The sequence below is a fragment of the Anoplopoma fimbria genome, chromosome 22 (genome assembly GCF_027596085.1).
Source record: "Anoplopoma fimbria isolate UVic2021 breed Golden Eagle Sablefish chromosome 22, Afim_UVic_2022, whole genome shotgun sequence".
Taxonomy (NCBI): Eukaryota; Metazoa; Chordata; class Actinopteri; order Perciformes; family Anoplopomatidae; genus Anoplopoma; species Anoplopoma fimbria.
In genome coordinates, this window is record NC_072470.1 from 2,757,793 (window position 1) to 2,780,557 (window position 22,765).

General features: G+C 41.3%; 3 protein-coding genes across 5 annotated transcripts in view; 2 read left to right on the top strand and 1 right to left on the bottom strand.

Moving 5' to 3' along the window:
• Positions 1–5,026, top strand: part of LOC129111722 (vang-like protein 1) — a 47,495-nt gene extending 42,469 nt beyond the window's left edge. For all 3 annotated transcript variants that reach the window (XM_054623792.1, XM_054623794.1, XM_054623793.1), the window contains 3 exons: positions 1,259–1,415; positions 1,536–1,770; positions 1,864–5,026. In XM_054623792.1, the coding sequence (XP_054479767.1) occupies positions 1,259–1,415; positions 1,536–1,770; positions 1,864–2,124 (653 nt within the window). In that variant the 3' untranslated portion in view covers positions 2,125–5,026. The remainder of the gene's footprint in view (positions 1–1,258; positions 1,416–1,535; positions 1,771–1,863) is intronic.
• Positions 5,027–8,333: 3,307 nt separating this feature from the next.
• On the bottom strand, positions 8,334–14,999 carry LOC129111884 (calsequestrin-2-like). The gene is made up of 11 exons (XM_054624034.1): positions 14,757–14,999; positions 12,072–12,156; positions 11,811–11,911; positions 10,637–10,745; positions 9,873–9,946; positions 9,245–9,375; positions 9,115–9,160; positions 8,982–9,036; positions 8,787–8,887; positions 8,622–8,696; positions 8,334–8,543 (listed from the first exon to the last, which is right to left on the bottom strand). Exons 1-11 carry the CDS (start codon positions 14,997–14,999, stop codon positions 8,334–8,336), a joined length of 1,230 nt encoding a protein of 409 aa, XP_054480009.1.
• Positions 15,000–17,477: 2,478 nt separating this feature from the next.
• Positions 17,478–22,765, top strand: poglut1 (protein O-glucosyltransferase 1). Its single transcript, XM_054624027.1, is given in 12 exon segments — positions 17,478–17,616; positions 18,095–18,185; positions 18,346–18,489; positions 18,630–18,765; positions 18,870–18,917; positions 18,919–18,992; positions 19,095–19,154; positions 19,265–19,364; positions 19,554–19,612; positions 19,765–19,932; positions 20,840–20,896; positions 21,023–22,765. Coding segments are annotated over 12 exon segments (1,167 nt in total). The 5' UTR covers positions 17,478–17,543; the 3' UTR covers positions 21,180–22,765.

The following is a 22,765-nucleotide window of genomic DNA, read 5'->3' on the forward strand; positions in this document are numbered from 1 at the left end:
CGGAGCCCCTGGGCGCAAAGCGGCCCTAGCACTCAATTACGCTGCAATCCAAATGGGTCCAGGTGATTTTAAGACGGCAGACAAGCCAATTTGGTCTCTGTGTTGTTTTCTTTGCCTCCTTATCGGGGATTGAGGATGAATCCCTCTGGATAAAGTGTTTGTCTTCAAAATAATCTTGTAAAATATGGAAGATTAAAAGTGACACCATTAAAAACAAATCAGACAAAGAAACAAAGTGAAATCCAAAATGCTTTAATATACACATTTCTTGTCACTATTAAATAAAACATATTAAAAGGACAATTATATAGACTTTTGCCTATAGTGGCTGATTCCATGTCTCATTAAAATTATATCACAACATCTAGGTGTTTTTTGTTTTTCAATTTTTTCATAATTGCATAATATTCCCATTACATGTACCTGTGTAACTTTTTCATTTCATTCATTTATTTACTTATTTATTTAATGCATTGATATTCTGCTCTTGGTCGTGTTGTAATTATCGGAGCTAACAATTTGAGTCTCTGTGACTGTTTTGCTGCGTTCACAGCTTTTATTTTACGTGGATGTAAATGATACATCGTTTTAACCATTCACTGTATTGTTTTTATTATTAAGGCATTTTAATTTCTTCCATACAAAACGCGTATAAACACATTCAAGGTGTGCCTGCTCCTGACATGGCAACACACAGCTTTCAGTGTAATACTTCTCACGCATAAATCCCATCTAAGTGCAGTGATACCGAGCGCTCGGGGAGCTAAAATCTCCCTCCTCTCCCCGTCCATGAATTATTCCGTTCACGCAGAATCCCTGCCCTGCATAAATAATTCATCAGCTCTGCCTTCTTTTAACCTGCATTAACACCAGGCGGGGTTCATCAGCAGCCTCCCGTCCTCGTTCCAAAAGGAAAATGTAAACTTTTGAAGTTCTTTAATTAGACTCCTGAAGGCACCGAGTGGCAGAGGAAAGGGAATGCTTGAATATCAATAGTAATGAGTGGATGAGAAGTTTTTCTTCTTCTTTTGATTTTACAATCATCACAGTGCTCGAAACAGTTAAGTATTACGACTGTTCACGTCAGCTGCCGGGGTTTTTAATAATGCCAGTGATGAAATGGACCGTGGTTTATGTGCATCAATAATCTAAGCAAACGTTGCATCTTTATGTCCTCACCAAGGATTTCTTTGTCCCTTTAGCTGTGAGTTTAAGGTTTTAAAGACATCCCCGTCTCATCTCTGTTTGTCCTCGACAGGTCCGGGGAACAACGCAGCAGCAGCATCAGCAGGAATGGCCCACTCCCAGTCCCGGGCCATGATCGCCGCCGCCGCCCGCCGCCGAGACACCAGCCACAACGAGCTGTACTACGAGGAGGCGGAGCACGAGAGGCGCGTTCGCAAGCGCAAATCACGGTAATTCATTTCCGGCCATCTCAGAGATTACAAACACGGGTTGCGTCTTTAGCGACAGAATATTCCAGTCTGGAGTTTCGCCAGCTTTGAGAGACACGTTTTCTTTTTTTTTCTCTCCAGACTGGTGGTGGCGGTGGAGGAGGCGTTCACGCACATCAAGCGCATGCAGGAGGAGGAGCAGAAGAAAGCCCCGGGGGACGTGATGGACCCCCGGGAGGCGGCGCAGGCCATCTTCCCGTCCATGGCGCGCGCCCTGCAGAAGTACCTGAGGACCACCAAGCAGCAGCACTGCCACAGCATGGAGAGCATCCAGCAGCACCTGGCCTTCTGCATCACCAACAACATGACGCCCAAGGTCCCGATTTAAAATAAATGAAATCCCACGTGATCTGATAACTTATTCTGAGTTTTGATAACACTGTGTTTGTGTGTTTCCCTCCCCGCCCAGGCGTTCCTGGAGTGCTACCTGACCCCGGGTCCCACCCTGCAGTACAGCCGGGACCACTGGCGGGCACGTCAGTGGACGCTGGTCAGCGAGGCGTCGGTCACCAACGGCCTGAAAGACGGCTCCACCTTCGTGCTGCGGTGCGCGGACTTCAGCCTGGTGGTGACGACCAAGAGGATCCCTTACATCCAGATGTCGGAGGAATACATCGACCCCAAGTCGCACAAGTTCGTACTGCGGCTACAGTCGGAAACCTCTGTGTAGGACCCCGAACTTTTTTTTTTTAAATTCTTCACTCTGTTTCGTTGCTCTCAAATGTTTTGGGTTTGCAGTTTTTATTTTTTTTTATATATTATATATGAATCTATATATTACGCTCATGTTTGAATATATTGATCTTTTTTTATGTTTTGATTTGGATGAAATCAAAAGAGAGAGGCCGGATGATGCACAATCACTCGTTCCTTTTTTGTTTGTTTGAGCAAAACAAGACGGCGCGTTAGAGGTTCCTGACATCGGCACAGAGACTCTGCTGTCTCGGTCGCTCTTTTATTTCCACGGGACGGACGGACGGACAGATAAACCACTAAGGACTGCGATGGTTTGACTTGGATTTAGGTGTTTTTAAGCCACACGGAAACGCATGACAGATATCCTTGTCTGCAACATTTGAAAGTGTTCGGATGCTCAACCAAATTAAATGCAGACTTTGCATTGAATGCACATCTATGTATGTTTTATAAATGAAAATAATTCACTGAAATAGGACGGAACATGTGATCTCAGACTGTTTTCCTCTCCTCTCTATCTCCTTATCACTACATCTATATCTGAAGAGTTCCGGACACTTCTTTGAGTCTTGACCCGATTCTTCTCCAGGTGCAGTGGAGCAAAATTCAAGATATTGTTCCACTCTAGTTGGAAACAACACACAGACACACGCCATGTTTAACACCGGGTTGAAGTCACACCGATCCAGATCATAAGAGACGCTGGACGCATGCCCGTTAAAAACATTTGCCCTGCCTCGTCGGTTCAGTAACCTTCTTAGGGCTTTCACGTCTGCCTGACACGAGGGAAAATAAGGCAGCGAGGAGGAGAGACGGAGCCACGATGTCACGGATAAAACGTACTACTGATTACTCTAAAACAGAATTCCCCCTGTGTGGGTTACACAGCAGCAGTCGAAATACTGTAAATTCTGATATAAAAGCCGGATTTTAATTAAGCTTATCCAGCGTGAACAAGTATAGGCCCCTCCATAATAAAGCCCAGGTAATAAAATCATTTACGGGGTGGAATTACCTGTATTCTACAACAACAGCTCTCATGGTAAATCTGGTTTAATCTTCCACAGTACAGATCAGAGTTTTTATTGTTCTATCTGCTTTCTAGTTGTTTCTTCTTTGCCGTACTCTGCTACCAGCATTAAAGCTCAACACTTCCTTTTGTTTTTTCACATTAAAAGCCTACACATTATTTACTTTTGCCTTCGTTTGACAGACAGTTGCAGAAAGCCCAGAGAGGCCATTGAGGAAAAAAATCTGTTGATTCATTTTCTCTAAGTCTGATCTTAGTTGTTTTGTAAAATCTTCTCTTTTTTAAAAAAAGGGAAGAATGGGGGGAAAAAGTGTTGCGGAAGCATTCGTGTTTTCTTCCAGGTGAGTGAATTTTCACACCTGAAAAGAAAACATGAATGCTTTTCAGTCCTCTTTAGAACAGGGGGTAGTTGGGAACTTGTGGCCAAAACTAGTATTACAACAACAAATGCAAAACGATCCTGACACTAAATGTTTCCCCAGTCAATTTTTGATTTTTTTCTCATCTGTGCGAACAGGTGAACAGAGTAACTTAAAAATATATAAAGCCCAAAAGGTCCTCCAACAACACCTAATGATTTACTAAAGGTAAATCGATGAGCAAAGAAGAGAAAATAATTTAGATCAGAAAAAGGATCACTGGAATGCTTTGCTTTTATTTCTCTCTCGGCATTCAGGGCCTCTGTTGCCAACCGTGTAGATAGACAGGAAATTTACGACATGCATCAAAGGTCCTTAGTTGGTAATTCAACCATGTATGTTAAATGTAAGTGTTGAGTTTCATTCATGGTAGCAGAACATCGTTATCAAGACTCTTGCTGCACTGATGGAATTAGTGCTGTGGAAATGGACACAGCACTAAATCTATCAACACAGTAAAGGCCACTATTTGAGAATTGACTCCAGTAAAGGTATGATATAATCTTTCAGCGTTTTGCTTGAGTTTATTAGCAGTGAGAGCTGCAGCAGGGCGGAACCTCCCTCCCAACAGGACCGTCTGGTTTTCCTTTACTACCTTGTCTCACCTCTGTTCTCTGACATACACGCTGACAGTGAATCCCTCGAGGTCAGAAGGGAGTTCTTTCTATCACCTGATGAATCAGCCAGAAGAATCCAGCTAAAGGCACAAAAAAAAAGACATTTTTTTTTACATCATGGCAACACCCTGTCGGAACTGATCCGGTAAATTCAGCCAAAGTGGTGAAAGAGCTCATGTGTAACTCACTCAAGAAGACAAATGTGTCATAGTGATGGTAACGTCTGTGGCTCTGAGCAGGGTTGTCCCCTACTGCCCCCTGGCTGTTAAACTTAACATTGTCAGTTTGTCTACCTGAGGGCAGAAGCAACATGTTTTCATAAATAAAATCATCATCATTTTAGCAAAAAACATTTTTTCACAGTAAACTAGTAACTGTTAAAGCAACTGGGAACAACGCAAAAAAACCAACAACACTTCTTTATTTGAAGCGTGTGCCACTGGTCACATTTTATACCTACTGACAGATGAACTTTGTACGCTCCCAATGTGATTGTGCCTCCTGTTTTTACACTGTATCTATTTATGTCAACAAGCATGTGTGTGTGTGTGTGTGTGTGTGTGTGTATGTAAGTATGTATGCCATTCCAGTTCACACGACCAGCCTTTTACCCCCCCTCCCCTTCCTCTACATCACCCCCGTCTGTCACGCTGTTGCCGGGTTACAATCCTCTGTGATGAAGATGACGTGACATTGCAATGTAAGACATGTTTCACTTTCACAGGTATTAGCATTTGTATAAAAATAATAAACATTTTTATGAATATTTGTAAAACTGCTGTATGGGACCATGTGGAAATGAATGAGTTTGATGCCTTGTTTTGTGTTTGACTGCACTTTTTTTTAACCTACCTTTTGTGATTTCCTACGTATCCCAGAATGCCTCTCAGAAGGAGCATGAACTGGTTAGTGTGTGAATACTTTTAAGGTACCAAACTTATTTGTGAAAATTAGGTCTTATGTGCTCAAAACCCAACATGCTTAAAGGGCAAGTGTGTAGGATTTTGGATTGGCAGTAATAAAATATGACATTTTTATTTATATATATTATGTATAGTATATCTGCTATAATCACCTGAAAATGAGAATTGTTAGAGCAAACTGAATAGCGTTACTGTGGTTTTGGAAAGGGAGTATTGAGTGAAAGGATATTCAGTTGGTTGCAATCTGCATACACACTGCTAGATGCCGCCAAATCCTTAACACTGTGCCTTTAACTGCTGCATTGCATATTGGTTTATTGAGTTTCTTTTATAAATGATTTCTTCCATGCAATTTCAACATGATTTTAAATTTATACTTGATAAAATCACGGTTATGTTGAGTACAAATTAAGGGGGCACCTGTAACATTATTTAGTAAATGTAAAGTGGTTTTATAGCAAGATTACAAATCAGATTATCGTGACCATGACCTTGCTAGGCTTCCGTAGAAAGTTGACCACTGGTGATTTAGATTTGTCCCCTTCTCCCTGCGTTAAAACTGCATGTCAATTTTCTTTTGTCTTTCATTAACTCTCTCCCATTCTTTCCAGTCTCACTCCTCAGCATCTCCATATGCACTAGTTTTCGACCCCCCCGGCTGCAGGGTTCCACTCTGCTCTGTCGCTGCCCATTAAGCGTCCGGCCCTGCCGTTTGACACGCCGGAGCCAAACGCCTTCATTTGGTGGCTTTTTTTCTTGTCGGGAAGCTCAAAGGTAATTGGCTTGCCATCACCCTTGTCAAAGCGCCGCAGCCTGGCTTTGTGGGTAAATGAATGTTGGGTGTCCAGGCGCCGAAAACAAACAACCTCATACCTCCGCGAGCGCGAGGGCCGGCCTGTCGGAACTCATCTGTCCCCGTCTTAATCTCCCCCTTCCGCAGCCGCCATGCTCTGTGCAGGACCGCGACGAGGAGGAGGAGGAGGAGAAAGAGGAGAGGAGAGGAGATGAGATGAGGTGCATTTGCATCTAAATGGAATGTTTTTCTTCCCCCTTCATTCCTCCATCTCCATTTGTTCGGTAATGACTTTGGTTCCGTGTGAGGACATCCTTTCAGGGGCTTCCGTTTTGAACAGAAATCCACACCTGTCTTTTCTGTGTTCTCTGCTTGTTTTATATTGAACCTGACGCTGTCATCCTTCCTCTCTCTCGGGGGAGGGAGGAGGTGAGAATTCAGTCCCTCCTGCCCTCCTTTTTGTCAGCGCTCATGTAGAACACCATCACACTTGACATTCACAGGGATTATGTAACCTAAAGGCCCCGGTAGAACATCACAATGCTTTGCACCATGACACCGTCTGCTTCCTTTTTCCCCCTCTGGAGAGTTTAGTGACACTTCTTCTTGCCTCGGGTCACGTTTAAAACACACACACACACACACACACACACACACACACACACACACACACACACACACACACACACACACACACACACACACACACACACACACACACACACACACACACACACACAGCTTCCATCTCTCAGATACGGCTGCGTGGATTATGTGTGAATTCCACGGCGTGATACAAACATCCTGTTTACATACTGCATCACATCCACCTCCAGGGGAATAACGATTCTCCCAAAGACCCCGTATTATTAATTCATGTCCGGCAGGAGTGTGTCCGCTCCCTACGCGGTGTGTCGGGGCCTCCTTTTAGCTTGGTCTCACCCCCAACCCCCCCCAGCCTCACCGTCCAGCTCCCTTCTCCCATTAGGAGGTGTAATGATGCTGCATTATTCACAGACGTTTGAATTATTCATGCTTGTTGACCGAGGGAGGAAATGTGCCAATCTGCTGTCTTGAGCCTCAGTCTGGACCTTCCTAATGAGGGGGGGGAGAACTGTCTCACCCACACCTTCAAAAACAGCAGAGGACTTTCAAATTAAGAGACATGCACATAGTCGTCGTGTACTTTTATTTTGTCCTTAATTAATCACAAGAAAACAATTCAAGCATTACTCTACTTAGAAGAACAAAAATCGTCGTCATTTATTTTCTCATTAAATTCATCTCATCTTATCATTTATGTCAACCAAGCTACTATAATCAATATGTTTAGATTAAAACGTGTAATGTGATAGATGTCTGTCTCACAAAGAATTATTGTTTGACTCTGTAGTTCTTCTCGGCTTTATGCAGCGTTTTAGTGTCTTTCAGGTTAATTGTTTTGGTTTCACGGCACAGAGCTTTAGCACTTTTATTCACTCTGCGGGGCTCTCATTGGCATCCTTTCTGTTCTGTTAAAAGCCTAAAAAAACCAGTGCGCTACCTGACCAGAGTTGCAAAATTGTTAAAACAAAATTCATACTTTGTCCTTTTCTAACCGCTTTTTCTTAACTGCAATGGAAAACATTATGAGGTCAAGGAAAGATGTGAAGGAGAAATCATAAGGACTTAGGAAAAGAAAACAATGGCAAATGTTATTTATGTAGTTTTGTCGCAAGGAATTCTTGTGCCTCCTTAACATGCACCCTATGCTAAAGGAGATAACACAATAAGCATTGAAGAAGTTATAGGATTCCACTTAGATACTTCCGGGTTTCTTCACTCAGTTAGGAACCTTCCTAAGCAAACAAAATAATCTATTCAAGCCCAAACAAGCACCAAGTAGCAGCGAGATTAGCAGCTAGCTAACATAGTGGAACACTTCGCAGCTAAAGAACCTCAAATTTCACTCAATTGTAGGTGGGGACCAAAGCGGAGCTAGCAGGAGAGCGAATATTGAACGTTTAACAGTTGACTACACATACTAATGCTGCTTCACGCCTGCTGGATGTGTGAATAGAAAAACAGTTTGCTAAAAATTTAAACATTGCAAACTATAGGATTATAATGTGTTACAGTTTGTAACACAAACCAAAAGGCCCAAATCTGAATGTGACAGAGGTTTCAGTGTGCTTCAGGCACTTCGCTTTATCAACTTTATCAAAAACTGTGGCCACAAATTCCCCATGATGACCTTCGATCCGTTCTGTTTCACATTTATTTCTTTTTCATTTCAATTCTTTTTAATTATTTAGGGGAGAAAAAATAGAATTTGTAAGTAATGTGGTTCTAATGTGCCAAACAAGTTCAGTTTTCTGAATCAGGTCTGAACTGCCGGGACGCCGACCCTTGAAATTCAGGGTTAGTCGTCACCGTCAGCTTCCTCATCTGGGTCGTGACTCTCGTAGCTGTCCTCTGGGACGTAGCTCTCGTGGTCTTCCCGGTCATCGGCGGACTCGTCGTCGTCCTCCGTGTTCACCCTCCCCGACAGGACGTCCTCTATCCAGTCCTCCAGCTCCTCGGGGGTGGGCAGGTCTTCGTCGTTGGACATGTCCAGCCAGACGCTGTCCGCCTTGAACACGAGAGCACCAGGAAGGTCAAGGTTGGTTGATCCACTATGGTAGAGTGTAAGAGTTGAACCGTTACTTACATCTGTGACGTTGACCACACCAATCTGAGGTCTAAACAGGTCCAGCTTGAAGGTTTTCTCCCAGTAAGTTGTCAGCTGGAAGGGGCGAGATAAGTTAACTTAAACAATCAGTGACAAATTTATTTCATTCTTGTTAGAAATATGAAGGGAATGATGAGGCAGAACCAGAGGGAAGTCATCAGGGTCGATCCAGACGATGCTGAGCTCTGGGTTGTTGGTGTTGTCTCTCGCCACGTCTTTAAGGATCTCCAGGAACTCATAACCATCTGGGGACAACATAACAGAGTAACCTAGGCTAAGCTACAGGTGCTAAAGAAAATAAAAAAGGAAAACGACTGCAAATGGGGAAATGGCTCAGACCTGGATCTTCCTCCTCGGCAAACGCCACAATATGTATTCCGTCCATGTCGTCCTCCTAGGAAGTAGAAAGAAGTTCAGTACTGCACCTCAAATCAGCTTAAGACAGTTCTATGAGAGCTAAACACCTACTCACCCATGTTTCAAACATATTCTCTGCCCGGAGCTTCCTCAGAGTAGCCCTGTAAAGAGCACAGTTATGTAAAATGTGTAACCCGGTTTTAACTGCGTTGAAATAACCCTGAAAGGATTTAAGTCTAATCGACCTTCTGTGCTGGTTGACGAACTCGACGATGTCCATCTCCGACAGAGGTCTGCCGGGCAGGATGGCCGGCTCCTCCATGAACGGCTCGTAAAAATTCACCTCGTTCATCTTGAGGGAGAGATGTTTGGCTACCTTAAAAACAAAAGACATGGATTTCAATTGACAAGCAGGTGGAAATATTATTATTGGGTTTTGTTAAGTGAGTACATTCCAAAATGTATTTTCTAATGACGCTTTTTACAGTAAAAGGTTGAACTTGAAAACAGGAAAAAAAAGAGATATAGAGTGTTAATTAGTGAGCTTGAGATGTCCTATGTGGATTTAGTTACATTTGGGACAGAGCCAGGATACCTGTTTACCGCTCTCAAGTCTTTATGCTAAGCTACGCTAACCAGCTGCTTGCTGTAGCTTCAAACTTGGCTTACAAATATTAAAGTGGTGATCTTCTCATCTAACTCTCGGCAAGACAGCAAACGAGTGTAAGTCTAGTTCCCCAAATGTCAGACTATTACATGAAGTAGTGTATTCAGAAGCAGTGTAAGAGGAATCAAAAGTGGGTTTAACAGCGATTTTTGGATTAGGACCCCATAAATACAGATTAGGACTTGATTATGCACAGCAAGACTTACAGATTTATCAAATGTAGCAAAGAACTTGATGTAGGGTTGAAAACGCTCTGAGGCCTCCTGAAAAGCTTTGTAATCTGAGAAAAAGGGAGACAGAAAAAGAGAGAGAGATTGAAAAGGAACAGACGGAAAGTATAAAAGAGTGTGGGACTTAATCATTCCCATTCTGCTCACATCCCCAGCCCAAATCTAGCGTATGTGACCGGGAAGGCAAGCGGTGAAACACACTCGCTTCATTCAATTTCCCATCATGATTCTGCCGTCTTCACCCAAAGTAACCACGTCTCCCTTAATACAGTTTCATACGCTTGTAACGCGCTCCTGGCTCTGCTCCCAACAAGGTCACAACCAAGGACCAACCTATCTCTGGACAGAAATAGGCTCCATAATGAAACTACATGCCACTGTCATATCGGACCAGATAGCATCCTCCCTGTCTCACTTTTCCTCCCTTTTTTCAGAGAAACTATAATTGCAGTTTGACCTATTAGACAGAGAACCAGAAGCTATTTAAAAGCTCCTGTGGGACAGAGTGAGAGTGCCACAGTCTGGAATCAGGTTTCCCTTTAGCATGGTGATGTAGCTCCATTAGCCTCTAGATCCCATCAGCGTCTGGGGAACACAGTGAGGCAACATTAAGGGGACAAAGGAACAGTACAGATGTAATCCTTTTTTAACCCATTACACACTCCTTATGTTTGTTAATGCAAACATAAATGCATTAATAAACACGTTGCTTGCTATCAAGTGTTCGGTGGTAAACTGACATGAATCTTCTCCCTTGAAGTAGCCAATGAGGCGGATGTCCTCCTCCATCCTCTCGAAGGCACGCAGCTCCATGGCGTTGTTGAGCATTTCCACTGGGTCCTCCAGCACCTAGTGGGCGGTATAACACAGGTGAGAGGTTTTCACTGCTAAGAAACATATTTTGAAACTCTAAGAGCTAAACAACGCAGCACAATATCATTGTGTTTAAGAGAGTAGATTAACAATTTGAACGTTTTTAACCTTCATGCAGAGCCAGGCAAGCAGTTTCTCCCCGATTACGCTCTCTATGCTAAGCTAAGCTGGCTGTGGCCTCGATATTTGATGTACAGATATAAGATTGGTATCAATCTTCTCATCTACCTCTCAGCAAGAACGTGAATAAGCAAATACAGTTGGAAATTGGGAATGGCGGGTTCCGGAAATGAGAATCTCAATAATTTTTCCTCGACACGAAACCAAAGGGTAAATCATCAATACAAAAGAGTAACAACTGCTTTAAATAATACGGTGCTTTGATAAAAAAATCAAAGTTACAAGTCTGTGTAGGCCTACATTAGAAAAAACAAGGTGCATTTTGTCAAGAAACATCCAATCACAGAGCTAAACGATCGTAGAAAACCAAAAGTACAAACTGCCACTTAAATCATTTCACTTTAAATTATGTTAAATTATTATTATTAAGTTTTTTAAGTTTTGAATTCTCTAAAGCTCTGATTCATGCCTCTGAATGGCCTCTTTACCATAACAATGGTGGCTGAGGCTCGTGGGTATTGTAGTGTTTGTGAGCAGTTAGCCAAAATGACAGACATGACATGAATTATCAGATATGTAGTTTAAATATTTCAAACTGGTGGCCATAATATAAATGTATAGAATTGTTTCATTATACTGGAGAGCCCCGTAAATTGATAAAAAAAATCACTCTGAAAAAGTTTCCCCAACTACTCTTTAAAATATTACTTGTGAAAATGTCACACATTATCACTTTACTTTCAGGGGAAAAGTGACACGAAACCTACCCCTGCTGAATCTTGTACTACTTTAAAATACATAATTTGCACATATTCTAATGAGGCTGCAGCTGTTAATTGCTTGAAGATTTCTTCTTTCAGTGGCTGCCAATATTACACATCTAAAAAAAAGGAATTAGCCAAAACTCGATTTTACACTTACATCCAACAGGAACTCCACTAGAGTGTCCGCTGAGAGCTCCCCATCAAACTCGATGACACGGTCGTCCTTGAAGACGTACAAGCTGCCCACCTCCTCCAGACCTGATTAAACAGCAGGAATATGTAACTTTAAGAAAGCTCATTTCAGGGCTTCACATTTAAGCATAGGGAGAGGATTTTACAGAAAATACTGATGTTGGATAGAAGCAATATTTGACTCAAGACATTCAGTATTCACATTAATGCAACTGATGAGTCGTACCCAGTTTTTTGGCTACTTTGGCATCCTTCTGGGAGTCCACCATCCCAAAACCGATGTCTCTGTTCTCCAGGACCTGAGCTGTGAGCTGGGTGGTCACACGGACAAATGTCAGTCAGCATAACGGCCATTGAAAATCATTGCACAGTTTTAAATCTGAAAAAAATTGTGACTGTGACCAGAAATGTAGGTAATGTTTTGGACTCCTATCTAAATTTTGGCAGCATTTTTAATCAGTTTATCATCTAAAATATTGCTAGCATAATAGGACGCATGTTGAAAGAGGATGTTGAAATGTTGGACCTTGTAGCTGCCTAAGTTTAAACAAAAACTACCTTATGTGAACATATTACATTCGTTCTTAAGTTTGAGAACATGATATTAAAATACTGCTTCAAATCAACATTGCATTTTATCACAATGCTACACATACTCTGAACCGCCTCCCTCAGGATCTTAGTCAATGTCCAAATGATACCACATTTAGATCTAAACTGTGTTAAGTGCTAATGAGCTAATGTTAGCATGCTATCACGCTAAAGTTATGAGGTAAGTTTTTATCTGTATAACATCAGCATGGTAGCAATTTCATTACGAAAACAAAGTTGCAGTTAAAAAGCTATCTACTACTTCAGCACCACAGACAGCTCCACTGATTATCAACACCTTTTCATAGTCATTAAGGATGGATCATTTAAGAATGGTCATTTCTATCCAGATGCATGAATAAGTTTGGGGGCTTTAATGACCTTTTTTATTATTATTATTATTATTATTAATTATTAATTAATTAATTTATTAATTAATTATTTATTAATTTATTATTTATTTTTTTAATTTTTTTTTTATAAAAAAAATATTTCATTTAAATAAAGGGATTTAGTGGCTGTTACATCTACCAGACTTGTAAACCTCACAGTGGGGGTGTGGCACTTATTAACCACCATGTGGTAGTGGTTTTCAAACCTATGAAAGGGGGGCACCATGATTAAAAGCGAGAGGAAAGATGAGAAAGAAGCTTTCTAAGTGACGAGGTTTCCCAAGCAGACTTTGCATTCAGGACTTATGACCTTATCCTTGAAAAACGAATCACTTTAACATTTAAATAGAGACTCTGTGGATCATTCTGACATCCCTTCTATTTTCTACGCTGTGTATTTGAGCTGGCATCCACAGCTGCTGCTGCAGAACATCTTTTCATTACAGTGTGTGTGTGTGTGTGTGTGTGTGTGTGTGTGTGTGTGTGTGTGTGTGTGTGTGTGTGTGTGTGTGTGTGTGTGTGTGTGTGCTGAAAGCCCCTGTGGAGTTTTCTTGTTAGAGTCGGGACTGCTCGCCTCTCAGCTTGAGGAAGGAAAGCCGATTTAAAAACAGCACTGAGGAGGAGAGACTTTGGTTCTGTTGAGCTGCAGGTGTTTCTGCTTTCAGTGAATGACACATGACAGAAACGCAAAAAGTAAAAACATGGGTTCCCCTGTCTTATACTTTTATCTCATAAATACGAAAGGAAGGGATGCAAGAGTGCGTCTAGTTATTTCTAGTTCACAGCCAGAAAGCAAAGAGTTTTGGGAACAGGCTCTAATTAGCAGAATGACCTAGAAACACTCCCTGGATACATGTGAACTGCAGAGGAGGGCACATGATGGGATTCAAGTCACTGCATTGCCAGTGAAGAGAGTGTGCAGGTAAAATATCAGTGAATCCATCTCCACTTTAAGCAGACAGAGGAAGGATGAGGCGTTCAGGGTCTGTCTCTGACTCTGCCGTGACTTGTTATGACAGGTTAGAGTCAAATCAGCGTACCGGTTAGGCCGCAAGTGTGACCCTTCAGGGATCTGAGCTCTAGCTTGCCAGCCGCATCGAATATATATCAGGGAAATGTATGTCCCAACACACACATCTGTGATCAGCAGTAATGTCTTCTTGGCATGATTCAGGTATCTGAGGAAGTCACTTGAAAATAAATAATTTGTAGGGATATAGAGTGTTTAAACACAGAATTTGCAACTTACAATCTGAATTGGTTATGCCAATTACCAAGGGACGAGGCTAAATGCTAAATGAGAATGCTAACATGCTCAGAATGACGACGCCGGTGTTTAGCAGTCGGGATGGAAACTGTCTTATTTTAGCATATTGCCAGTCCATTTTTGTCCATGTTGAGATGTTTCACTGGAAAATTAAAAAAACTTGGACATGTAGCTCCATGAAAGGTCCCCAAAGGCAAAAGATAGTTCATAGATATTGATTCTAATAATACAAGGTTTATAAGTTGTAATATTTAATCAATGATTTTCTCATGCTTTGTAGATTACTTATAAACCATAAATATAAAATACTAATTGGTTTCCATACTGTTATAAATCTCTTTGACTGGTTAGACTTTTTGACAAAACAATAAATGTGTTTACTAATGGATTACTTTGTATTTACTACGATCTATAACGGCATCATTATGACATAGAAAGGGATTTCCACAACCTGGCAACCCAAAGGCATTAACAAATGATTTACCAATCATTAATAAAGAAAAGAAAGTGGAATCTCTAAAATGTAGACAGATTCTAAAGGAGCCTTAAAGGGCATTGCAATTAACTGTAATGCCCTGATAAATAGAGAATATCAGCACTTATCTCCACGCCCTCTACTTTAACTCTACTCTTTAACGCCTCCAGCTCTCCTCCTGCTCACCTCCAGCACCAGCTCCGTCATCTGGAACCTCTTCTGCAGGCCCTTGCTGGCGGGCAGCGGCTCGTGGTAGAACAGGCACAGAAGGTCGTATCTCTTCAGAGCCTTCTTGTAGTTGCGCTCGTTGACGTCCAGCACCCGGTCCCTGCCGTCGAAATTGGGGAACTCCAGACCTTCCTCTGCACAGCAAAATAAAACCAGGTGGAGGCAGAGGCCGGACAGCAGAGAGAGCCAGATCTGATGCATTGTTGGTTCGGTTGTGGAGGCGTTCGCAAGCTTGAGTCAAGTTTGCAGGGAAATCAAAGGACCTCTCAAGGCCCAGCTTGGAGAACACCGTACAAAGGAGATCTAGATTTAATCTACATTACCTCCGTAGAAAATATGAAATATTCTCACAAATGTTTCCTCCTCCTATATCTCTCCCTCTCCACCTGTCTTCTGTCTCCTCCTCTCTCCGTCACTCAGTCTTACTGCCGCAAATCTCCCAGGAGGGTCTCTTTCTTTCCCCCCTTTTTTTCTCTCCCTGACCGAGAAACTCATCTCAACAGTCCACCGACAATTATCCATGTGATAGTCATCCATGTCCTTGACATAAATTCAAAAATTAGTGTCGTATGTAATTTGGTATGAAAGGATGAGTGAAGATGTCCAGGTCCGTTGATTTCTTTATTGAATCAATGCATCAGAAGTCATTCTGTGCAGAATGGAGCCCATACAGAGGTCCAGCCTTCAGTCTGGACTTATATCTGTGTTGTGCATCCCTTCAATGTGCACAAAGGCATAAAACATGTTGAGCAGTACATACATCATTCAGACACCTTGAAACATACACTTTTTGAAATACGTTCCTGAGAACCCTGGTATCCTCCATCTGTGTAAACATCACAATAAACAAGGTTGTCATGTCTTATGTAGGTCATGAGGTCATTACACAGCATGCAACAACTTACAAAATACAAAACACACTGTGCAATTTATAGCTGTAATAGTTTTTCTGTCTGTACATATAATATTTCAGTTATTGTGGATTTCTTTTACTGTTTTTTTTATTGCTTATTTATAAAACTTGTTTTTTATTTCATTTCTCTTGTTTTGCACTATCCTCTCTGCTGCTGTAATCCTGTAAATGTCCCCGCTGTGGGACTAATAAAGGATTATCTTATCTTATCTTAACTTAACTTCATGGCCTCATTACAACAAGGTATAGCAGAATATGATAAAATACACTACATTAGAACAACGGAGCTGTAAGGATTTCATAAGCCATTTAATCAGCTATGATGATGGTAATATATAAATTGTGAAATTAGATCTGAATGAAAAACGAACAAAGGTAATCCTGTCGCTGACTCTCATGTGCTGGTAAAAAACTATAGGCCCACCCTGGTGCATGCTGGTCCTATACCTGCTGTTACGCCCCCTTGGTGGCTCGGAGTAGAAGGACGTAACATAATGCACCAGGTTGAGCAAGTGAGGGTGTAGTCACACAAAACCAGGACCCAATATGAATTAAAGAAAGTATTTATTTACAGAAAAGCAACACAGGGATCAAAGAGGACTGTCAGTGGCACCAAAGAAAAGAACAGAAATAAACCCACCCCCATTGACAGGAGAGCAAAAGGTAAACCTATCTGGGGTGCAAAAGGTAAATGTGCATGTAATATGTATACCCAGGGTATCTTACCTATCCTCGTTTGTCCCTGTGCGCACAACAAAGAATGAACACAAGACAAAACAAAAGTAGGCTGCTAAAGTAAATGGTTTTAACAAAGGTGTTTTAACTAAAGGTTCATCAATGAACCAGCAAAACCAAGCAAAACCAACCAGAGCTCAACCAGAGCTCAACCCAAAAAGCAACAACCTTCTCTAACACAAATGGGGGCTATATAAAGGGGAATGGCTGATAGGAGATCTGGAACAGGTGTGGTGATGATCAATGATTGGAACCAGGTGAGCACATCTGAGAAGGAGGAGAATGAAAACAGTGGGAGGAGACAGAACAACAACACAAACCAACAACACAAAACAGAACACAACACATGTAGGCCTACAACACGTATACATACACGACACTGTACGTAACACCTGCCTACTCCTATATATAACCGCAGCTGCCCACAGTGTTACCCAATTCAAAACTCCAAAACTAAGTATACTAAACAACAACAAAAACATTATTAAACTAAACGAATGACCATCAATAGAAAAGCTATCTTAATAAATCCAACAAGATAAGATAAAATAAGATAATCCTTTATTAGTCCTGCAGCGGGGAAATCTGCAGGATTACAGCAGCAGAGAGGATAGTGCACACAAGAGACATAGTAAAAGAAAGACAAGATAAAAAATAAAATGAAATAAAAAACAAGTATTATAAATAAGCAATAAAAAACAGTAAAAAATCCACAATAACTGAAATATTATATGTACAGACAGAAAAACTATTAAAGCTATAATTGCACAGTGTATTGTATTGCAGAGTTGGTTGTGCAACCTGACAATCTAACCTAAATAATCAAACATCTAGAATAATTAAACATTACTTATGCATAAAATAACTAAATACTAATATCCTATAAATAGCTCCTACACATTTATTTAAACAGGCAGAATGTGAATGTGTAAAAAAAAAAAAAAATGCGCTAGTCGTCCAAATATTACGGTAACGTAATCCTTGAATGAATACCGCTGTGCGCATTACCGTAATGACGGTATTCAGCCCGAAGTAGCAGATCACAGATCCACGCTTTGTTTCTGCTCTGCAGACAGCGCTGGAGGAAAGAAGGAAACATGGAGAGCTTTTGGCTGTGCAGGTTTTTAACACTGCTGCAACTTTGTGTTTCATGTCTTGTCCCTGCATCAGGTAATGCATATTTTAAAACAAATACATGAAAACCATATTCACATGTGCTTGCAGGACTTTGCAGCTCTTAGTGTGCTGTGGCTTCTTCATGCAACTTTTGATGTTGGGAGTCATTCATCACTTCATGAGCTAACTAACTAGCCTAGGAGCTAACCGTGCTGCCTTTAAGGTTGGCATGAATTGAGGTTTTTGCATACAGTAATATGCATTAAAAGGGTAATATGCATTGAGGATATGTGTTGATTTGGCAATAAGTTAGATCTAACATATTCTGCTTGGCTTCCCAGTCAATATATGAATGCAAATGTAGATTTTGTGCTGCAACTGTAATTTAAAGTGAATATTTTTATTATTTGAGGTCATTTTAGGACACTCTTCTCTTCCTAATTGGATATATCAGTTCTGTGAACCCTTCAGTAAATTCAATAATTGGTCCATTATGAACTTTTATTCTAACACCATTTGCCATTGTTTGTAGGTCAACAGTGGGAGAATATTAGAGACAAGATCTCTGATGCTGTCAAAGGTCACACTCCGTGCAACCCTGTCAACTGTAGCTGCCATTTAAGGTGGGTGTGATGCCATACTCTTTAAATATTGCACCTTCTCATTACAGGACAATGTTAGATTAGTAAAGATGGTCGTCTACCTTGTATGCATGTTTTTGCATTAGCAAGCAATAATTGTGTAATGTTGACTTGATCATTTCTCTGTCGCTTTTCCTCTTAGTGTCCTACAGGACGACTTGCGGCCCTTTAGAGGGAGAATCTCTGAGAATTTCATGGCTGCGACTGTCCAAAGAGGGGTGGGAACCCACTACCAGATCATCGGACACAAGCTGTACAGGGAAAACAACTGCATGTTCCCCGCCAGGTAAGGAGGAAAAGTGCCTGATGTGATTATTGGTAATGTTTGATCGCTTCAGAAGTCCTTAAAGTAAAAATCGAACGAGAATATATACGGTAGATATGTAGACACAGCTGTTTGATTTCACTGTCTAAATCTATTTACAGGTGCAGCGGGGTGGAGCATTTCATCCTGGAGGTGATTGACAGATTACCCGATTTGGAGATGGTGGTAAACGTCAGGGATTACCCTCAAGTCCCCAGCTGGGTGCAGCCGACCCTGCCTGTCTTCTCTTTCAGTAAGGTCAGAATCTAGTCATCAGTTTTACTCACGCTTTAAAAAAACACAAGCGGACGTTTACAAAAAACAATAACTGGTTATGACACACGCTGGTTTGATCTGCACAGACGGCAGACTACCAGGACATCATGTACCCCGCGTGGACGTTTTGGGAGGGGAGGGCCTGCTGTGTGGCCCATATACCCCACTGGACTGGGAAGATGGGACCTGATGAGGGATGACCTCAAAAAGTAAGGTTTTATTTTTGTTATTTAATGGCATAAATCATGGATTGAGTTTTTCCAAAAGAAGAAGAACACAGTGTGACTTATCCATATGATGTGTTGTGGTAGATCTGCAGCACAGTGGCCATGGAAGAAGAAAGAGTCCAAAGGATTCTTCAGAGGCTCCAGGTCAGTCCGGCAACTTCATACATTATACAACAATCGTTGTGTTTTCATGTCAGCATCTGTCTGCAAAGCTCAGCCTGTTTATTCATTCTCTTCTCTGTTTACTTTGACAGAACCAGTCCAGAGCGCGACCCCCTAATCCTTCTGTCCAGAGACGCTCCGGAGCTGGTGGATGCGGAGTACACAAAGAACCAGGCCTGGAAGTCAGAGAGGGTCAGTCACACTGAGACCATGCCACTGTATAGGATATAACAGTAGTTATGTTCCCTGTGTGACAATTTGTTGAGATTGAGAGCATCAGGAGAATTTAACAGCGAAACACAAAAAACGTTATTAACTCAAAAGGAAATCTGTGTTTTTTTAAATTTTCTTTACCAACCTGTGTTTTTCTGTCTGTTTTAGGACACACTGGGGAGACCCCCAGCCAAAGAAATCCCACTGGTCGATCACTGCAAATACAAGTAAGCTGAATCCTGGATCCAGGACATGCTGTCACTTTTAAGACGGCAGCTTTTTACCCGGCAACAGCTTTACCGTATGTCCATAAAACGACGCACGCATCATCTGTGAGCAGTTTTAACGGCCCCTCCCGACCCTTGCTGTATCCTCCCAGGTATTTGTTCAACTTCCGAGGCGTGGCGGCCAGCTTCCGCCTCAAACATCTCTTCCTCTGCGGTTCCCTGGTGTTTCATGTTGGAGATGAATGGCAGGAGTTTTTCTACCCTCAGCTGCAGCCCTGGGTCCACTACATCCCTGTGAAGCAGGACCTCTCTGATGTCAGGTACCGCAGCTAGTGTCAGACGTTTTTCTCCTTCAAGGTTACAAGGTTACAAAGTTTATTTGTCAAAATGGAAAAAATCCACATCAGTTTATGCTGTATTCATAATATTTAACCTCTTTATCTTGCTGTCACACAGCCTTTTCTGAAGGGGAACTGAAGCTGTTATCTACGCTCCCTTCAAAGCAACCAGACTTTAAAAGAACAGTTATTTACTTGCAGAACATCTGGTCTACAGCTGCCTCGATCAGTTAGTTTGTTTGTAATATTGTGTGACTTTGGTGTTCTTCGGGGCTAGTCACACATTTACCAACAACACTGTGTTCTGTGAGGTAAAATTACTGGAGGAGTTTGGAGTTTGGCTTTGAAGAGAGCATAGATAACGGCTTCATAGATTTTGTCCACTTTACTGGCACTAGACCTTGGTACAGACCTTACTAAATAAACACAAATGCAATTCACCCTTTAGGCCCTAAAAGGGCTCACAAACCCTTTGTTAATATCCCCCTTTTACTGTTTGAGACCTCAAATGTTCCTGCAGATTATGAGTATTAATTGCAATCAAGGACGTGCTCGCTGACCCTTTTTAGAAAAAAATAAATAAATACTAACAAAGCAATTTTAAATGTGTCCTCTCATAAATGATAAAGTGTACCTTAATTTACAAGCAGTACTTTTATAGTCTTATGAATGCATCTCAGCATCATACAAATACACATGTGAAGGCGTTACCTAAGAAACCCAAGACATTTCTCACAAATGTGCATGAATGAACGCAATCGCTACTGAAGGCGCTTCTCACTCAGGTGTGTGAATGTTTTCAGGGGGTTATAAATTCTAATATATCTTGGTGTAAATCTCCTCTGTATGCACGCTAAATGTTATGTCTTCACACGTTCTGTCTCCTCAGGGAGCTACTACAGTTCGTCCAAGAGAACGATGCCATTGCACATGAGATTGCCACAAGGTAACAGCTTGTATTTAATGGTTGAATTCTTATTGAAATCCACTGCAGCAGCGACATATTTGAAAGGTGAGTGATGAAGTTACGCACTCTTTTTTTTTTTTTTTTTTCTTCTCTCCCTCCCCACAGGGGTAAAGAATTCATCCTCGACCATCTGCGGATGCAAGACGTCTCCTGCTACTGGGAGAGACTTCTCACCGAGTTTAGCGGTCTCCTCACCTACAAACCCAAGAGAAAGGACAACTACAAACAGATTGTCCACAGACCCAGCAAGACGGAGCTATAAAAGATGACTCTGCGGGACCAGGGCAGCTGTAGTGAAGAGAGAACTCTAGATTATGAATGTAACCACTGCATCGCAACGTAGGATTCCCTCACAAGCAGCGTGACGTGTTTATGTTGGTGTTGCATTTTTGTCTAAATCACAGCTTAATTTAGCTAACCTAAAGCTTTGCCCAGATTTGCTTTGTCATAGATGTAGTTTAGGATGTTGACTGTGGATGCTGCCATGCCTTCAGGTTCCACTAGGGGGGTTTATATGCCATTTCGGAGTCATTGATTACTTTCTGGTTAAATTAGTTAATTTGCTTCTAAAAATAATTCAGTCTATACTCACCAGCACAATAACATCTATCTAAGCTGTGTTTTTTACTAGTCATGAGTACCACTCAGCCTGTGAAAACTCTCTTCTGTGGCTCTGGAGGCAGAGAAAACAACCCTGGAGGCTTGACATTTTTAACAAAGTCTGTTTATAAGCTGGGTGTGTTAGGTTTGAAAGTCTTCTGGACACAGGCCATCCCTTAAAATCTGGCTTCAGACAGATTTTGATGAAAATCAGACCACTGAAAAAACTGTATTTGAGCATCGACACGGAAGAAGTTCAGTGCCGTGCTCAAGTAAAATCCGAATTGACCCGCTGACCTTTTACCTTTTAGAACATTCACCAAAATCCAATGAAAATATTGCACGCCCAGCTGTAGAGCACCTAAACTCTCATTTGAAATACCTGTAGATTGATGTTCCAGTGCGTGAAGGATGTACCAATAATAATAATAATAATAATACTAGTTAGAGATGCCATGCTGTTACATATTTAACACACTCAATTGTTTTGCAAAGATTTCCTGGAAACTCAAAAGCTGTTATTTGCACAATATGAAATGCTTATTTGCAATTTCTTCATCTGGCCTTTTTGTATGTGGAGGGATATAGTTTGTGTTCTAACCAGCAACCCTGATCTAAAAGTCTACATCGAATATAGTCCTTTTGATTGAAATAAAAGTAAAGTGGCCAAAATTGATGCTCAATTGGATTCCATGTTAAGTACATGGAGTCTGTTGTTGCTGTGCAGGCACTCCCCTCTACTGGACAACTGAGGGAACTCCAGCCTTCAACAATGTTCATTACAGCAACATATCCATGTACTTTCTTTTACTTGTTTGTCGAAAGTGTGATGTCAATGTCTGCAATCAGAGGAGTTCTGATATTTGTTCAATAACTAAATCTAAATACCTTCAATAAGTGCCAACAGTAAGCAATAATGACCAGGCAGTAGCTGTAATTGAATGTGTGCAGTGTTTTTACCTTTTTGAAAAATAATGTGTCTTGGTGTTAAGAGATGATATATATATATATATCTGATACAGGATAATGTTGGAATATGTTGTAGTATTCTCATTGTACTGTGAACTACCAGATTCTAACCGATGCAAGTTTTATTTTTCATACTATATTGTTGAGAAATGTGCTCCCTTTTTATAAGTATGTATTTGACCAAAAGGCTGTATTTAGACGCCTGGTCAAAGCACTGTTTTGTTTGTATTGGAATAAACATTTTGGTTATTAAAACATCCCAGAATGTGTGCAGGATAG

Bases quoted from the DNA above. Each gene is read 5' to 3' on its own strand.
- LOC129111884 (XM_054624034.1), bottom strand. From the start codon at position 14,999: ATGCATCAGATCTGGCTCTCTCTGCTGTCCGGCCTCTGCCTCCACCTG. The intron at 12,157-14,756 runs GTGAGCAGGAGG...GTGACCACCCAG, and splicing joins TGACGGAGCTGGTGCTGGAG to CTCACAGCTCAGGTCCTGGA. The intron at 9,037-9,114 runs GTGAGTAGGTGT...TCTACTTCCTAG, and splicing joins AGAATATGTTTGAAACATGG to GAGGACGACATGGACGGAAT.